The sequence below is a fragment of the Phascolarctos cinereus genome, unplaced genomic scaffold, assembly GCF_003287225.1.
Source record: "Phascolarctos cinereus isolate Bilbo 61053 unplaced genomic scaffold, phaCin_HiC Scaffold_4;HRSCAF=312, whole genome shotgun sequence".
Classification (NCBI taxonomy): domain Eukaryota; kingdom Metazoa; phylum Chordata; class Mammalia; order Diprotodontia; family Phascolarctidae; genus Phascolarctos; species Phascolarctos cinereus.
This window is the reverse complement of record NW_027555847.1, coordinates 580,607,988-580,626,599: the sequence shown is the minus strand read 5'-3', so window position 1 is coordinate 580,626,599 and position 18,612 is coordinate 580,607,988. Positions and strand designations below refer to the sequence as shown.

At 40.6% G+C, this 18,612-nt stretch overlaps 1 protein-coding gene across 2 annotated transcripts in view; it reads right to left on the bottom strand.

The window, feature by feature from the left end:
- Positions 1-12,450, bottom strand: part of RIPK2 (receptor interacting serine/threonine kinase 2) — a 66,118-nt gene extending 53,668 nt beyond the window's left edge. Inside the window, exons 1-2 of one of the 2 annotated variants that reach the window (XM_078153654.1) lie at positions 12,394-12,450; positions 8,684-8,766 (exon numbers count right to left, since the gene is read on the bottom strand). In XM_078153654.1, the coding sequence (XP_078009780.1) occupies positions 8,684-8,766; positions 12,394-12,429 (119 nt within the window). In that variant the 5' untranslated portion in view covers positions 12,430-12,450. Of the gene's footprint in view, positions 1-3,401; positions 4,656-8,683; positions 8,767-12,393 lie in introns of those variants that run through there. The other variant, XM_020970085.2, reaches the window with a different exon arrangement.
- Between the last annotated feature and the right edge of the window lie 6,162 nt (positions 12,451-18,612).

Sequence of the window (18,612 nt, the reverse complement as noted above, 5' to 3'; positions counted from 1 at the left end):
CTCTTGGCATTTCCTGGACTAAGGAGAATGAGAGATATTCTGGACCAGACACTCAGACTCGCTCTGAACTGTTTCAAGAAGTAGAGGTAGGAAGACACCATTTATGAGATAATTTCACCTCCCAAGAGCAGGAGAGAAGAAGGTAGAGCTGACGACTCCTGGACAAAGAGACATATTGTTAAATAGTAGTCCTGGGCCTCAAGTTTCAGTTCTGCTTCAAATAATACCTAGCTAGCATAGTGACCAGCAAATAGGAACTGACATAATGTTTACTGAACCGAATGGAAGCATCCCTCTTCTACCCTGACCTTTTACTTGTACCAAAAGTCAGATGAAGATTCTTGCTTGGCAGGTAAATGGGTGGGAGAAGATAGCATATGGGAGCAATGTTCTTTGTCAAGTTTTAGGAAGAATTGAGCTAAAGGTTTTTTTTAATGGTTTCAACACACAGTGGTTCAGATTGGAGGAAATAAGCCTATCAGATTTTATCTATATACTATTAAAACATATACTTGGAAAATGAAAAATCAATTGTTTCATTCATAGGGCACCAAACATCTAGTCTGATTTTCTGCCCTCTCCATTTTTCTTTTTTCTTTTGTCTTTTCTAGAGGAGGAGGAGGATGTATAATTTTAACCACAATGCTAACTGGATAGAAGGTAGAAAGTTGCCCAGTATCACCCTGTCTCTGAAATAAGAACAAAGAAGTTTTATGTCAGCATAAATACCTTCCCCACTGATACCCCTCCTACCCCCTCATTCCCACCATGGTAACAAAAGACAAAATAGTAGATGAGTTCTCATAGCCACTGTTCCTAGATAGCTCAGATTTCCAGAACTAGGCCAGTGAAGAAAATAAAAGTGAGGTTTTGCAAAAAGATTGCAGTTCTGGAGGTGGAAGGAATATTGGAGGCCATTTAGTTTAGCTCCTTCATTTTACAGATGAGGGAACTCAGGCCCAGAGAAGTTAACTGATTTTTCTCAAAGTCAAGCCGATGAAAGCCAGGTCCTCTGATTCCAAAACCAGTGCTCTGAAAAGTGATTCCTTTGCCAGACCATGTTTTCTTATGTTTAGTTCTGAAAAAATGGTCACTGGCCAAGAAGCAAGAATATTATTATCCTCACTTTATAGGTGAGGAAGGAAACTGTGAGTCAATGGCCTGCCTAGCCCTGTGCTTAGCCTAAGTAAATGCTGCTTTCTTAAAGACCTGAATGAAAGCATTCCAAAGTCAAAGACCTCGGTAACAAGTGGGAGAACAGGATGCACTGTGACAAGCTGAAGTGGACTCAAGGGCAGTTTGATTCACTGATGTTTAAAAATTCTTTCAGATGGTGAGGGGTGGTGAAGTGTTATTCAGGAGAAAGTACTAAGCTTAGAATTATGAGGACTCCATAAGAGTGCCCTGTGCCACCACATGTTAGCTGTATGATTTTGGCCACATCACTTAGAGACTCTCTGAGACCCACTTATTTTACCACATAGGATAACACTACTTGCATACCCTACTCCATAGGCTTGTCCTCTGAGCCACAATTCACATTTATGTATTATGTTAAGGTGTTCAAAACATGCACTTTACCATGTAGTGAAAGGGTATAAATATTATCCCCATTTTACAGATGAGGAAATTAAGGCTCTGACTCCCTTGTGATCACCTAGGTGTGTCATGTCCAAGGTAGGATTCAAACCCAGGTCTCAATTTCACTTTATCTATTACCCCATAATACCTCTGAATTGATGAGTATAAGTTATAGCTATAAAGTGATATTCAAATTCCCATCACTCCTACTCAGGCGGAATCAGATATCAAATATCTAATGGGCCCATCAAAAACATTTACACATAATATTTGCATAGGAAGGCCTAAGACATCTCCACCCTTATTAACAACTACTTGGAGTGGGCTATAAAGTGCTAACATCAGCTCCTCCAAAACAAAGGAGGCCAGAGTGAACAAACATCAAATCCTACACATCATCAGACTGGACTCTAGTATACAAGTGAGAGGAAGCAAACTCCAGAGACGCCCAAGCAGCTAATGGTGTAAGCCACCTAGTGGGCTACCCAACCCTCAATTGCTGACTACTTCCCATTTTTAGATGTTAAGAAGTGAAGATGAGGCGGGAATGGGGGTTGGGGAGTACAGCAAGGGGAAGAGATACTGAGAGTCCTGGGAGATAGGACCTGGCAGAGGCTGAGCAATAGTTTAAGAGTATTTAAAGAAAAAACACACGCCACAGCTTTCACTATGCTGTAGTTTAACATTACAAATCTACGTACATTTGTAGCAAAAAGGTCCCTCACCCTAGAAGTCAAAACAAACAAACAAAAAACCCTGAGTTTTCTGCCACCATCAGACCTTGGGCAAATCACTTAACTTCCCTGGGCCCCAGTTTTCCTGTAAAATTAAGGGGTTGACTTGCTTGGATGCCCTGTTAAGTCCCTTATAACTCTAACCTTCTATGATTCTGTGGGAGGAGAAAATGCTGCCGTCAAGAAAGGGAGATCATTGCAAAATGACTGTAGGGTGCAATTAAATTACAAAGGAAAGAACAGTACACACACACAAACTAGTATCTATGCTTATAGTTGGCACAAACACAATTGAAGGATTCGGTTAATAGTTCTGGAACTGAAATCGAAAGCAAAGTTTCCTCAAACTTTAGCCATTTCCCCTAAATCGGCCAGAGGCCATTAGAGGCCGTCTTCCACCAGTTACCACACACAATAAGAATGAGGCAGTTTCTCCTGCTTCCAGTGACCTAATTCCAGAATGGGAGGAACTCAAGTCTAATGTGCTATGGTATTTAAACTTTCTTAAAGACAATCAACAAGAGACACAACCACCAAAAACAAACTAAAAACCCTACTGAGCCTCTCCAATTATATATATAAAATATATGTACATATATTATATATGTATACATTATATATAATATATAAAAACATTATATATAAACATATCATATATGACATATATAGATACAGATATCGATATCTATTTTAAATGCCATATCTATAAAGGCCAAACACAAAATCAAAGCAAAGGGAGGTGCATTTAGGGATGACATGGCAATGATGTAGGAGACAGGCAGATATCCGATTCTACCCTGGACAAGGGGGCAAAAGACCGAAGGTTAAATTTTCCCCATGCCCCTCTCCCACCTGCTTCTACTGCAAATCACATGGCAGCCCAAGTCAGGAGGAGGTGCTCAAGGGTAGCAGGGAAGCGCTCACCTGGGTACGTGAGCATGTGCGTGCGCGCGTGTAGCCTGGACACATCCCCGAGCCACTGGAGGGAGTGGGGAAGACGCGGACTGGGGGTGTGCACCTTTTGGTGGTGGAGACGCCTGTACCTGTGGCCACCGAGTAGGGGCCGAGATGGTGGGGGGTCATTACCTTTCCTGCAGTGGGGTCTGGAAATGCAGGTGCTTCACTGCCACCTGGACGCGCCAGTCGGAGTGGCGTGCCGAGTACACGGTGCCTGATGCGCCCCGGCTCAGGAAGCGTAGGTCGGCGAGTTTGTAGTAAGGGATGGTGGGCAATGAGCTGGAAATGGCTAGTTCATCCCCGTTCATCCTCCTAACCGGGCCGTTGCGCTCACAGTCTCAGCGCTGGACGGGGAAGAGACAGCCCTAACTCTTCCAGCGACAGGCTGATGTTTCTGGAGGGACGGTTCCGGGTTGGCAGCGTCTACTACGCTCCCACCTCCTTCTCTTCCACCTTTCGAAGCGGGAGCGCGGACATTGGTGCTTCTCCCCCTCCCCGCGGAGGGCAGCGGTCAGGGACTGGCTCCCTCCCCTTTAGCACACTGGGAAAGTAAATTCCCTACTTCCCCGACACCGCTAACCCTTCCCGGCTGCAATCAAACAGCCTCCGCAATGCTTCGACTCGTCCGCAGCCCCGAAAGTGTTCCCCAGAAAGCGAGAGCAAACTGCCACCAAAGTTGCTTCGACCTCGATGTATGCTTTTTCTCCCCACCCGAGGCCTACCCTACGCTCCCCTCCACCCTCGGTGGAAATTGAAGAATTCTTCCCGAACACTGTCTGCGTCTGGGTCTGGCTCCGGCTGGGGCCGCTCCTCCCTTCCCAAGATTGCCAGGCTACGTCAGTAGCTTAAAAACCTCCCCGGCCCCGGATCCGCGCGTGAGACAAGACGCGCCTGGCACTGGCCGCTCGCAGCGCAGCCTCCTCTTCCTTCCCCTCGCTGCTCCTCCCGCGCAGGGATCACTCGTTTCAGTGGCTCACACCCTGTGGCTCAGCAGTCTCAGTCTCCCTGCCAGCTCTCGCTGTGTTGGAAGCCAACCTCCAGGTCTCCACCCTGGGAAGACGCCTCCTCCTAAGAAGGGATTGACGGATGCTGCGCTAGTTGTGTGGTCAGTGGAGGAACAGTTTCGCTCTCGAATCTTAAAGAAGCAAGGCGATCGATCGGGGAACTCCTCTTTTATTTTTGCGTCTACTCTCTCATGGCTTCAGGAAAAGCCACCCTTTTTCTTTGGGAAAGCCCCAAAGTGTGTCCGGCCGGTTGTTTTCCGCTTGGTCAGCAGGATCTTCTACTGAAAGTAGAGTTCTCTGATTCCAGTCTGCACGTACAACTTGGAAATTGCCAAACTGGAGAGCGAAGTCTGAGGTGGGCGGGTAGGGGAGAAGGTGGCAGCTGAACTGGATGGAAGACTTTGGTGAGAAACACTGGAAAACGTTGTTTTTGGAAGGTTCTTTAATAATAAATTCTGCCTTTTTTTTTTTTGGTACCACATATTGGAGAAAAAGTAAAGTCTCAGTCCCAGGAATCTGGTATTGCCTGCCCTCTTAGACTGTCTTTTTTTAAATTTTTATTTATTTTTATTTTTTATTTTTTAGACTGCCTTTTCCCATTGCTCCATCGATATAGGAGCTTCAGGGAAAGAAACCTATCATAATATGATAAATTACAAAGGCATTTTACCCTTTTAATTCTTCTACTCGAATCTTTTCTTCCTTCTCTTCATCTTTATTCCCCTATCAGCATATAAAAGTGGGGTAAGTGGGGGACACCTAGGTGGCGCAGTGGATAGAGCACCGGCCCTGAAGTGAGGAGGACCTTAGTTCAAATTCGGCCTCAGACCAAGCACTTGACACTTGCTAGCTGTGTGACCCTGGGCAAGTCACTTAACCCCAATTGCCTAACCAAAAAAAAAAAAGTAGGGCAAGTGGAAAAGATTTGGAAGGAAGACATTCCTCTAAATTTACTCAGGGCTCCAGTTTTCTTAGGTCTCTAGATTTAGAGCTGGAAAGTATCTCTGACGCCATCTAGTCCAACCTCACTTAGAGGTGAGGAAACTGGGTCCCAAAGAGTTAAGTGACTTTTCCAAGGTCACACAGCTGGAAGAGATGTGGGTACCAGTCTTTCATTTTGCTTATGGGGAAGTCCAGAGAAGTTAAGTGACATGTACAAAATCGTCAGGTGCTACTGATCCCACTGTGGGAGTTTAATGAATGTAGCAGCAACAGCAGAGATAGTCATCTGAATAATAGGCTTGTAGATGTGAAATACTTGCCTGCTGCAGGCATCCTCAGCTACCCATAAGCAAGTGTTTCTTGTATTATTGCATTACTTGAAGGGTGAATAACAGTTGCTGGTTTCATCCAGTGTAAAATTATAATGAAAATTTATTGACTTAGGAAAAAAACCTAACATTGCCTGTGTTTTTTGTATTGTACTTTGTAAAACATTTCTCAATTTGGTTTAAATGGTCACTCATCTGGGCCACTTGTGGCCTGTGGGCTTCCAGTTTGACAGCTCTGCTTTAGAGAAATAGTTTGATAGATGGTACTTCATTGCATAGTTGATATCTCACTGCTGATGGTGATCAAAAAGAATTACGCTTATATCTAGCCTATAATTTAATTTTCCCAGATCACCATGCTTTCCTCAGGTAGGTAAGACTTACAGAAATGAGGTATAGTTGGACTTCTAAAACCCTTAAGGTCTACCCAAGTTCAATTTTTTTATAAAACTGTAAACAATAGCCTGTTTATTTGAAATATTTAAGAGAAGGTCCTTAAGGGGAAACCTAAGGAAAACACTTTACACCAGATCTAGGACATAGCCTTCGCCTTCATCTTACAGAACTAATATCTTCATGTCCTGCAAAGGCAGACGGACTTGGAGGGGGACACAGGGTGGCATGTGGCCAGGGAGCCTGTAGGCACAGAAAGTATATAGATCACAGGGATAGGGAAATCTAGGATGATTGTCTTGGACTCATGGGAACATGCTTCAGGGTGCCTTGGGGTTCAGGCATCTAATTAACTCCAGCACTTTGGCCATGTCAGCAAATCAAGTGTCAAGCATTTGTTCCTCTCATTTTATTTGAGGCACTGTGCTGAAACCCTGGGGATACAAAGAATGAAAGAAAGAAATACAGTTCCTGCTTTCAAGGAGCTTCCATTCTGATTGGTGATGATGTCAGTCAGTGCTTTACTGTACTATTTTGAAATCATAAGGCTAGAGCCAGAATATGGTGGTCTAGTCCTTAATGACCTCAAGGAGAATAGAGACCTTGAAGTCACGAATTCAAATCTTGTCTTTGACATATGCTTGTTATGTGATTATAGACTGGTAGCTTAAACAAACCCTTGGTAACCAGGGAAATTCACAAGGATTAAAAAAATATATACATAATTTGTATTTACAGAGGGATTTTGCATACTGGAAGTTCCAGATGAACTCATAGGTTTAGACAAAAACAAACACAAAATGTTTGCATATTATGCTCTGCTGATTGCTGAAGGATTTGTCCACTAATCATATAGTATGCTGCTAAAATTCTCATTGTAGATCTAATAAAATGCTGATATAGAATTTCAGAGTTGGAAGGAATTTCAGTGAACATCTAGTCCAATCCATACCTGTAAAAGAGTGCCTCCTACATTTTACCCAACAAATGGTTACTCAGCTTTTGTTTAAGGATGACCTGTGAGGAGAAAACTCATTATCTTTCAAGTCAATCTGTTCCACTTTTATAATTTAAAAAATGAGAGCTAACAGTTATATTGGGCTTACTATGTTCCAGGCACCTTAATAAGTACTTTGCAATTTTTATCTTATTTAATCCTCACAACAACTTTGGGAGGTTAGTGTTATTATTATCCCCATTTTACAGATGAAGAAACTGAGGCAAACAGGTGAAGTGTCTTCCCCAGGGTTACACAGCTGTCTGAGGTCACATTTGAACTCAAGTCATCCTGATTTCAGTCCCAGAGCTCTATCTACTGCTCCACCACTCTCTTGAATAGATCTAATTGTAAAGAAGTTTCTTCTTAAGTCATACCTAAATTTGCCTCTGAAAATTCCAGCCCTTATTGCTAGTTCTACTCTTTGTGATCAAATAAAACAAATTGAATTCCCTTTCTATGTGAAAGTCTTTTTTTAAAATTAAATTTTATTTTTTCAATGAACAAATGTTTATTTTCTTTCCCTCCTACCCCTTACCGTTGAAAAAAATAGTTTTTAAAAAATCCTTCTTGATAACCTTTAAAATTCTTGACACCTATCATGACCCTCCTGAGTCTTTTCTTCTCTAAACTAAACATTCCCAAGTCTTTCAACGGATTCTCATATGTCATCAGTTTAAAGCCCTTTACCATACTGGTTTTCCTCTTTTGGATATTCTCCAGTTTATCAATGTGGTGCCCAAAACTGATCACTATACTCCCAATGTGGTCTTACCAGGGCAGAGTCTAGCCCTTCCTGGTCTGGAAGCCATGCCTCTTTTAATGTCGACTAAGATTTTGTTAGCATTCTTAGCTTCTGGTTACCTTGACTCATGCTATTCTTGTAGAAAAAATGGGAAGATATAGGATAGACAACAGTACAATTCTATGGATTCCAAACTGGTTAAATGGCCTATCATTAAAGGTTTATTGTTAATTTAGAAGGAAGTCTCCTGTGGAGTACCCCAGGGATCTGAGCTTAGCTTTGTACTGTTTAACATTTTTCATCATTAAGTTGGATTAACCATAAATGACAAGCTTATCAAATTTACATATGTCATAAAACTAGGAGGAATCATTAGCCCAATGAATAACAGAGTCAGGATCTAAAAAGATCTTAAAAGGCTAGAATTTGGGGCCAAATTTCATGAAATGAAATTTACTAGGAGTAAATATAAAGTATTACACTAGGATTAAAAAAAATCAAATTTACAAGTATAAGATTGTGAAAGCATGTTTAGTTTGAAGAAGGAGAAGGGACAGAAGGAGACATAAATAGTTTTTTTTATCTTATTAAATTATATATTATATGTATACATCTGCACATTTTAAAAACAAACTGTACTAACAAAAGTTTAGTTTCTCATATACACCTCTTTGCACTATGTTGAAATATCTATGTTGTGGAGGTTTCAGTGGACCATAAACTAAATACAGTAACAATGTAATGTGACAGCTAGAAAATCTAGTATGATCTTGGGCTGCATTAAGAGCAATATAGATTCTAGGAATAATAAGGAGGTGTGTGGTCATGCTATACTTTGCTCAGGTCAGACCACGGCAAGATAGAAGCATGTCCTGGGTAATGTGGAAGTCTGTGGGTCTGGGGAAGAACTTTTCTGTCTACCTAACATTACTGTATTTGGAAACAGTGGTATAATGAGAGAAGAGAAAAAAACATAGGATAGAACTTTATGGTATACTTACAGTTGGGGGCTGTGTTGTGGCTGATATCCAATAAAGGATACTGAGAAGCAGCAGTCAGGTATGAAGAGAACCAAGAAATTGTCCTGAAAACCCGAAGAAGAGAGATGGCCAGGAGAAAGAGATCAATAGTGTCAAATGCTGCAGAGATGTCAAGGAGAATGAGGATTGAGGATTACTGTCTTCATCTTAGTTTTGATAACATTAGACAGGACAGAGCCCTGCAGGAAACTACTACGGACCATTATGCTGATTAGTATCCCATTGGTCCCTTCAATTCAGCAAATATTTATTGAATACCTGCAATTAAACTAAATGTTTCCCATATAAATTGTTTGTTAAAATTATGCAGGGTTTTGCACCAATAAAAATTAGGGATGTAGAGCTCAAATCTGTAAAAAAACCTGTACTTCATATAACAAGTTCTACATAAGAAGATATAAGTTCCAACTTGGAGTGGAGTGGAAAATCCTGGCTCATATTATGTGGGTCAAAAGTGTGTCTGATATGACTAGGGCAGGTGTGTCCTCTAGAAAGTCTGGAGGATTTTGTTGTGGCGAATCAGGATATGGTGCTGGATAATAACATCAGATGATGCATAATGCTGACTGGCATAATAGGACACAAATAACCACACTGTTTTGCCTGCTATGGATTATGTAATACTATATAGCAACACAGATGTAATTGTATTGTTAAAAAAATCACATGTAGAGACTGAGGTAGATCACTCAAGATAATTAAATACCCTAAGGAAATGGAAATGGTTTATATACTGTAAACATTTCTAAAGGCTCTCTCTCTCTCTCTGTCTCTCTGTCTCTCTGTCTCTCTGTCTCTCTGTCTCTCTCTCTCTCTCTCTCTCTCTCTCTCTCTCCCTCTCTCCCCCTCTCCCCCTCCCCCCCACCCCATCCATCCATCCATCCATCTATCTATCCATCTATCTGTCCATCCATCCATCAGTTCAAGAGAGAGAGACATAGGCCAGGAGGCCTGGAGGAGGGAACATGTCTTCATCCCCTCCTCTGCCTTCCTTTCTCCTGCCCCCCCCATGACACCCATCAGTCATATCACCTCGAAGTGGCACTATATACACTAGACATATAGATACAGATAGGTGATTATTCTAAGAAGGAAGCATCTTTAAGGGGGAGAGGGACTTCTTGCAGCAGAAATGAAAGCCTTCTATATACCCAAGAGAGAACTAGCCTTGGCATTTGAGAATTGAGCTGAAGAGAGGTGCAGACCCTGAGAACCCAGCTGAGGTAACATAGAGAGAACTGTAGCTGTAACTGTAGCTTCCTTCCTCATAAATCTAGGATACCTTCACTAACACACATGGCATCCATGGAAAAAATAGGCACAGACTTAAAATATAATGGCAGCGAGGTGCCAGTGCAACAAATGTAAGTCAAGGCTTCTGATTACTTTGGTTATGTGATCTGTAAGTCCTTTCTCTCTGAGGGAATCCTCACAAAGTTCTCCCTCGGGGTTATTGTCTCCCTCTACTAGGTTGCTTGCTGAACTGATTAGGGGAGAGAAGGAGATAGAAATTCCCCTTCCTCTCACTGCAGGTGTGTCTTCTACAGCCAACAATTAGGCTGAATTATCTTCCACTCTTGAACTGCTGGATGGCCTTCTTTCTTTTTTATAGGCTCGAGGTGGTGTTGGTGTTGGGGTGTGTGTGTGTGTGTGTGTGTGTGTGTGTGTGTGTGTGTGTGTTGTATGTGTGTGTGTTGTGTTTGTGTGTTGTGTGGTAATTGATTTGGCCAATCACTCGATGTTTCCTGTGTGGTGTCAGATGCCTTTATCCAATGAAGGAGGCCTTATGATCCTCTCCAGTTGATTAAGGACCTTCTTCACACCTTCTTGTGGAGTCTAGGAATATTCCTAATACACAGTTATACTTTTTTCACAGCTTGTTGTAGGGCTGTGGTAAAACTCCTTAACACCTCATTATACCTTTAACATTACAAGGGGTTTTATAGCTCAGCAAGAGGTGATTATGTACTTGACACAAATGTGCTTAAATCAGCTTATTTTTAATATAAAATGTAATTGTAAATTACACCTTCCCTGTTAATGCTTTTTTTCCAAAGAGTCAAATGGAAGCTTTATTACCTACTAGCTGGACTGGTGGCATATATTCCTGTTACTGGAAAGCCTGAAGCTGGTGGATTGCTTGAGCTCAGGAGCACCAAGCTACAGCAGAGCTAATGTCCACAGCCTAGCACCCTCCTAGAAGCATGCATTAGAGTACCAGAAAGCAAGTCTTCTGTTAGTTTTCATTTTGAAGAAGTCAGTAAACTTCAGAAGTGGTAGCTAGAATGTCTGCTCTCTGATATAGCCCTATAGGAGAAACTAGCCATGGCTGTAATTACAGCTACTCAGGTCAGGGTGGCTACAATCCATAAGGTTATTGCCTAACTTGGGAGTTTAATTAGATGCCTAGTGAGGGGAGTAAACACCTCTCTGAGATCTAAAACAAAGCATGTGCCTAGTTCAATGTGTGTGTACTGGAAGTGAACATAGAGATCACCTGCCCCAAATGCCTTATTTTATAGATGAAGAAACTGAGACCCATAAAGAGTATGTTATTTGCCCAAGGTCATATGGCTAGTTAATAGCAGATTGAGCCTAAAAACTTACTCTCTACCCTCCTTATGCTATTTCTGCTACATCTAATTTCTCACACTCAAAGATGTTACTGCTGCTGTTACCATTTGTAGTAACATTACTAAGAGAATAGGTTTTTAAAAAAATTCTTACCTTACTAAGTATATAAGATGACAGAAAGTTGATTACATATGAGACCTAGCCTCATCACCTTAGGGCTTTAGAGATTCTTTTTCTTGAAATGAATCACTACTGTAAAAGATAATGTTTAACAATTTAGTGACTTATTCTTTACATAGCAACATATAGGTTCCTAGTGGCTTTATTATTTATAAGTGAGGGATTGTCAGATGAGATCTGTTGCCTTATCTTTTAAACAGCATTCATTTCATCATTTCTTTTCAACCTTTTTGATAGTTTATATTTGAAAAAGAATTGGAATGTGTGAATCCCTAAAAAAAATCTTTGTCGTATCACCTGCAATAAATATGAGAGTGATAAGCTCTATTGTCATTCCTAGGCCTTTTTAAAAATAATATTGAACATGGAAAATGAAAAGTGAAATGAGCAGTACCAAGCTAATGTTGTAGATAGTAACCGAAATTTTGTTCTAAGAACAACTTTGAATGGCATATATCTTGAGTTTCAAAAAGGACCTGTGAAGGAAGATGCTATCCACCTCCAGAGAAATAACTGATAAACAGAAGTATACATGGTATGGTTTTACGTGTATGTATATGTAGGGTGAAGTGGGGAGGGAGGGAGAAAAAAATAAAAAGTGCACAGCAGAGAACAATGGAAAACTTAGAAGGAGGAATAGAAAAGCAGGGTAGCTTTGAAAACAATGTGTAGTACTTATTACATTTTTAAAAAAGTAAACAGTTTGAAATGGAAATTCATAATCATATTGAATCTTCTGTGTTGGGCTGTATACATGGAAATGTTCTCGTCTTGGTCTTTTTGTGTTTAAGTTCAAAATGAATAAAAAATTAAAAATTTAAAAGATAACATTGAAATACAAGATTACAATCAAATGATGAATAAACATTAAAAAAATATTAAAATATAGGAATGGAGAGAAAATTGAGACTGTTTACCTTTAACTCCATCCTTGAATTTGTGACTTCATGCATCTACAGAAGTTGTCCTGTTTCGTTTTAGAAAGGAGAGAAATACAGTAATAAGTGGGAATTCCCCACCAGCACAGACTGGATGAGGAAAAGATGTGTTTATTGGTGGAATTTTCCTGGGGAATTCCATTGTCTTTGGTGTTCCACTGGACATTTCCCCAAGAACACAGAATGAGGTTAGAACTAAAAATTCATTTTGCTGTAACAATTTTACACTAAAATAAATGATATATTTGTGTGTGTGTGTGTGTGTGTGTGTGTGTGTGTGTGTGTGTGTTTCAGCCTTTAAGAACATTTTTTCCCCCAAAGGCTTAAGCCCCATCCTGCTACTAAGTTAAAGATTTAGTGAGTAATGTTAACTTTTGCAAGCCACTGTGACACCATTTATTAATCAGTTGTTTAAAACATCTGAAAATTAGGCCAAAGTCCTATGTTTAGTATCCTTCTGGTCATATTGACGTGGATAGGCACAAAATAGGTAAGGTACAAAATAGGTATGGGAGTGTTTGGTTTGAGGTAGCTTATTGGGTTTGCCAAAGGGTGTGGTCAGGTTGGCATATATTGTCATCAGTTAATTGAATTATTGGCACATCCTATTCAGAACAGACAGACTTGGTCTGAGCCTAGAATGTGGTTAGCTTCTTGACCACCTGAGAGGAAAAGGGATGTAAATAGGCATTTATTAAGCTTCTAATATATACAAGGCACCTTATGAGTATTATCTCATTAGATCCTCACAGCAACCCTGGGAGGTAGGTGTTATTATGATCCACATTTTGTAATTGAGGAAACTGAGGCAGGCAGAGGTTAGGTGACTTGCTCAGGGTCACATAGCTAGTAGGTGATAGAGGCCACATTTGAACTCAGGTCTATCCTGATTAAAGGTCCACCACTCTATCCACTGCATCACCTAGCTGCGTTGAAAAGGAAAACCTTCCTTGAGGATGGTGGATACAAAAGGAAGCTGAAGGTCAGCCAGTCTGCTCTCGACAGAAAAGTCTGGACTTTTCTGGTCTTAATAGCAGCTTACATTCCTACAATATTTGAAGGATTGTAAAGCACTTGATGTCTAGTATCTCATTAATTCTCACAACAACCCTGTGTAGTAGGTGGTATTATTACTGCTATTTTGTTTATGTGGGAAGTAAAGTTTAGAAAGGTTAGGGATCTGCCCAGGGTCACAAATTTAGTAAGAGTCTGAGATAAGATTTGAACCTTGGCCTTTCTGATTTGAAGCCCAACATTCTAGGTCACACCATACTGGGTCTTAGATCAGCTTAGGCAGTACTGATTCCCTTAAGGGGCTTTATAATCATCATTATACAGCCAGAACTCTTTATTGTGATTGGGGGATAGCTACAACCTTTGACTAGATAAAGGGTTTAATTGAGGTTATGTTTTGGGGTGGGCTTGAAGAGCTTGGTTCCTGAGGGGAAGGGTTCAGTTCCTAAGAGAATTATAATCTCCTTCTACTGTGACTCTGGGCTATGTTGTAGGTCCACATAAACTATTACTTCCATGATTCATCTCATACTATCTGGTTTGGGGTTTATACCCCTCTGCATCACTAACTGCAACCTTTCTCCCCTTGCTAGGATTTTTGTATGTTCAAAGTGTATTCTCTCTCTCGTAGCATTTTAGCAAGCATTCCTATGTGGAATGCTAAGGTGGAGGAAAGCCATAAGCAAAGGCCTTTGATTCTCATTCTAGAGTATGATCCAAAGCTATTCTCCTGGCTCTGGCCAGGAACTTAGAGGCAGATCTTCCCGGAAAGACCAATGACAAGATTAATTGACTATAACTATGTACACCTCTATGGTTTTTATTATGTATTGTTTACTTTTACTTTCACTCTGAAACAAGCCTCCACTTGTTTCTCCAATTATAACTTCAAAGATAAGTGTTTATTTGGACCCAAATAACCCCACAACACCTGGAATCATAGATAAGAATCATCATATCCTCTTGGTTAGCCAATCCTGAGGAAAATTGTAAAACATTCCAGTTACTTGCTTTTATCTTTGTCCCTTAGCATTTTGTGATCTTAGACCCCAAAACATAAATCAAAGGCAAAGAGTTAGCAGATAAAAATACCTTGCTCCCCCACCAGTGACAATTCCTGAGCCCCACCTAAAGGAGTGAGGCTTTCTAACATGTCACCTTTTCCTATATGAAAGGAAAATCTGGGAATATGTCTTTGGAGAAGCTGCCACATCACCACATCACATCAGTATGAAAGTAGATTTAGAAGACTGTGACACCCTGTCCCCCTCCATACACTGCCTGTCCTATCCCCCCCACTCCCCCTCCCCCCGCCCGGTTCCTGTGGCTCATAAAGAAGTACCTTCTAATAAATCTCTTTTGTACACCTTAGTCTGGTGCATGGGCCTTGCTGCCTAATCTAAAAATTGAAATGGATAAGAGAAATAGATCAAGTCTTGTTTTAAAAACTCCTTATATTTAAAAAGATTCCTCATTACAATTTCTGTTGTGAGTGGCCCTAATTTATGGTACCTGATCTTGACAATGAGCTGATTGGCTTTGTATAGAAAAGTAATCTTATCACTACTTGCTGCATCTCTCACCTCTTCAGCTGTCACAAATGTATGCCATTGATCATAAAGGCATAGTGGAAGAAACACCAGATTTGGAGTCAGAAGACCCGAGTTTCAATCCTACCCTGCTATTTGCTACCTATGTAATGTTGGGCAACCTCGAGACTTTGAAGTCCATACTGTAAGTTATGACTGCTCTGATGTTTCCTCCTCTATAAAAAGAGGGGCTCAGATTTGATGATCTGTAAATTTCAACATTTATTAAGTGATTACAATGCATAGAACCATATCCTAGAGGAGATGCAAAGTTTAGTTAAGAAACAGTGCTTACTTTCATGTGGCTTACAGACAACTGGTTGAAGAAGACATGAACACAGATGTAGCCATAATACAGAACGTTATATGTCAAGGGAATTAGAAAGTTACTTCAGGTGCCACGTGAGGTCCTCCCACTACAAATCCATGCATCCTATTGGACAATTAGATAAGGGGATATAATGATGCAGTACAAACTAACATACTGCTACTGAAAAAGACACTTCATAAATACATGGCAACACATGAAGCAGTACAGCCACATGGATTGAAATTGTTAATTGCATCTCTAAGAACCTACTAGGAGTGACTAGGAGAAATCCCTATGGCTTTATAAATAATGCTAATTTTATCACCTTTCAAAACAGTTGATAGTTTTTATATTTTAGAATATTAAGTTTTTTTTGTTTTTGTTTTGTTTTTGCTTTTTGGTGAGGCAATTGGGGTGAAGTGACTTGTCTAGGGTCACTCAGCTAGTTAAGTGTCAAGTGTCTGAGGTCACATTTGAACTCAGGTCCTCCTGACTCCAAGGCTTCAGCCTCTATGCAGTGCTCCACCTAGCTGCCCCTTTCGTTTTTGCCAGACTTTCTTTTCCCAAAATATGACTAAATTGATACTGGTTTGGCTTAAAAATAATAACTAAATTATAATAATTTGAGGATTCATGGTTTTTAAGTTAAGTAGGGCTATCAGATTTATCTGTTAGTTGTTAAAGTTTTATTTGGCTTATGGTATCTCAAAGTTATATGGGGCATTACGGTTTGCAGAGCACTTTCACACACATGATCTCATTTGACTCTCACAATAGCCCTGTGATGAAGATGTTATTATTATTATTCCCATTTTACCAATGAGGAAATTGAAGCTCAGAGGGATTAAATGACTTATCCAGTGAATAGCTGACACAGGATTTGATTAGGTAGTCATTAACATACTGATAGTCAACTGCATTCCTTAGAGGGAGTCACCCACTACCACTGAAGCCACATGCCTATTCATGTTTTAGCTCTGTGGTCTTAACATTCACCTTGATATTGGTATCCAGTTCATCTTGCACTTCCAGTTTGTGCTATCTTTTACAACCCATATTCATTTTTTTCCTCTACACATCACCCCAAATCTTTTGGGCAATCTGAATACACGTACTTAGGTACCCTGGAGAAGAATCTAAGATATTTTATCATTCATCACCAAGATACCTGGCTACACTTCTTACCCACAATTACCCAGAATTTTATTAAAAGTCACCCTGCTCATCTACTTGCAACACCGTTTCATGTGAACGATGAGTTTTACTTCAAATTTGTTCTTTCTTCTCCTCACACTATAATCCTCTAGGGGAGACTGCCTACTCTGACTTACAAACCACCTTCAGATAATAACATTTATACAATGTTTTAGATTTCACAAACATTATTTTGTTTGATCCTCACAACGACCCTGAGAGGTAGATACTATTATTATCCTCATTTTACAGAAGAGGAAATTGAGGCTGAGAGGTTAAATAACTTTCGCAGGGTCATGTAACTAGTAAGCGTCTGAGGTAGGATTCAAACTCAGGTCTTCCTGACTCCAAGTCCAGTGCCGTATTGACTGTGCCATCTAGCTATCCTGACATGGTGGGATGGGCAGATCTATTTGAAAATGGTGGACAGATCAACATCAGTTGACCAGGGAAGCCTTGCAAGTTAAGAACTTAGCCTTGTTTATAGGATTTAAAGAAAGAAGAAACTTTAGTTATCAGTTTCCTCGTATAGAATATAAGCTGCTTCAGGGCAGGGACAGTTTAATTTTCATTTTTGTACCCCTATTGTCTAGCAAAGTATCTTATACATGTTCAGCTGTTTCAGTCATGTCTGACTCTTCTTGACCCTATCTGGGGTTTTCTTGGCAGAAATACTGGAGTGGTTTGCCATTTCCTTCTCCAGCTTATTTTACAAATAAACTGAGGCAGACAGGGTTAAGTGATTTGCCTAGGGTTACACAACTAGTAAGTTCTGAGGCCAGATTTGAACTTCCTAACTCCAAGCCCTGCACTCTATCCACTGTGCCATCTAGCTGTCCCAAATATAGGGGTTTGTTGTTGTACAGTTCTTTAGTTGTGTCCAACTCTTAATGATCCTGTGAACCATAGCATGACAAGGCTATCCATGGAGTTTTCTTGGCATTGGAATAGTTTGCTATTTTTTTTTTCTCCAGTGGATTAAGGCAAACAGAGGTTAAGTGACTTGCCCAGAATCACATAGCTAGTAAGTGTCTTGAAGCTGGATTTGAACTCAGGTCTTCCTTACTTCAGGGCCAGTTCTCTATCCACTGAGCCACCTCACTGCCTTGTTACATAGTGTATGCTTAATAAATGCTTGTTGGTTGTTCAGTTGATCTAGTTCAACCTCCCCCAGCCACATTTTACAGATGAGGAAACTAGCTTAGAGTTTAGTAGCTTTGCTGTATGAAGCCTCTGTGCAGATTTCTCTTTGGGGAAACTGGTTGATCAAGCCATCAGCCCATTCCTGGTCGAGAAGCTAATTGGCCCTGTGACCAACTGATGAAAGCCACTAGCCTCTCTCCTGTTCCGCCTCCTTTCCCATAAGTCGCTGCTGTAGTCTGCATACCTAGGCCAATCTATATCCATTATATCTACATGCTTTCTCAATGATGATCAATGCTCACTGTAAATTTGTCAGAATGATAAAATTGGACTCTTGAAGGCACCCTGGTCCTTTGAAATATTTTTTAGACTACAAATGTTGTAGACCGAGGATCTGTCTGTAACTTATAAGCTTTGGAGTTTAAAGAGGCAATCTACTCTCCAATCAAAACCTCAGAGAATTGAGAGGGACCCAAAGGGAATGGATGGTGTCAGAACTACCTCAATGCACTGCTGCAGTGTGTTAATCAGTAAGGGAAGGGGGTGTGTGTGTGTGTGTGTGTGTGTGTGTGTGTGTGTGTGTGTGTGTGAGAGAGAGAGAGAGAGAGAGAGAGAGAGAGAGAGAGAGAGAGAGAGAGAGAGAGAGAGAGAGAGAGAGAGAGAGAGAGAGGAGCTAGTCATGTGAGTAGGCCTGGCAGCTCTGACATCTCAGATCTTATCTCTTTTATTCTGGTCCCAATTGATTAGCTGTTTTTAGAACTTAATTTTACCTGCATGATGACCTTTCATTTGCAGATTTGCTTCTGAGTGCATTTGCCTTGATATTTCTTTTTTTTCCCCCCTCTGAAGAAGAATCCTATTAGGCCTTATTCAGAATTCAACTTTAATTGATCACCTTAGTTCCAGTCTTTGCTTTCCTTAATAGCACAGTTGGAAGTAGGGCTGCCT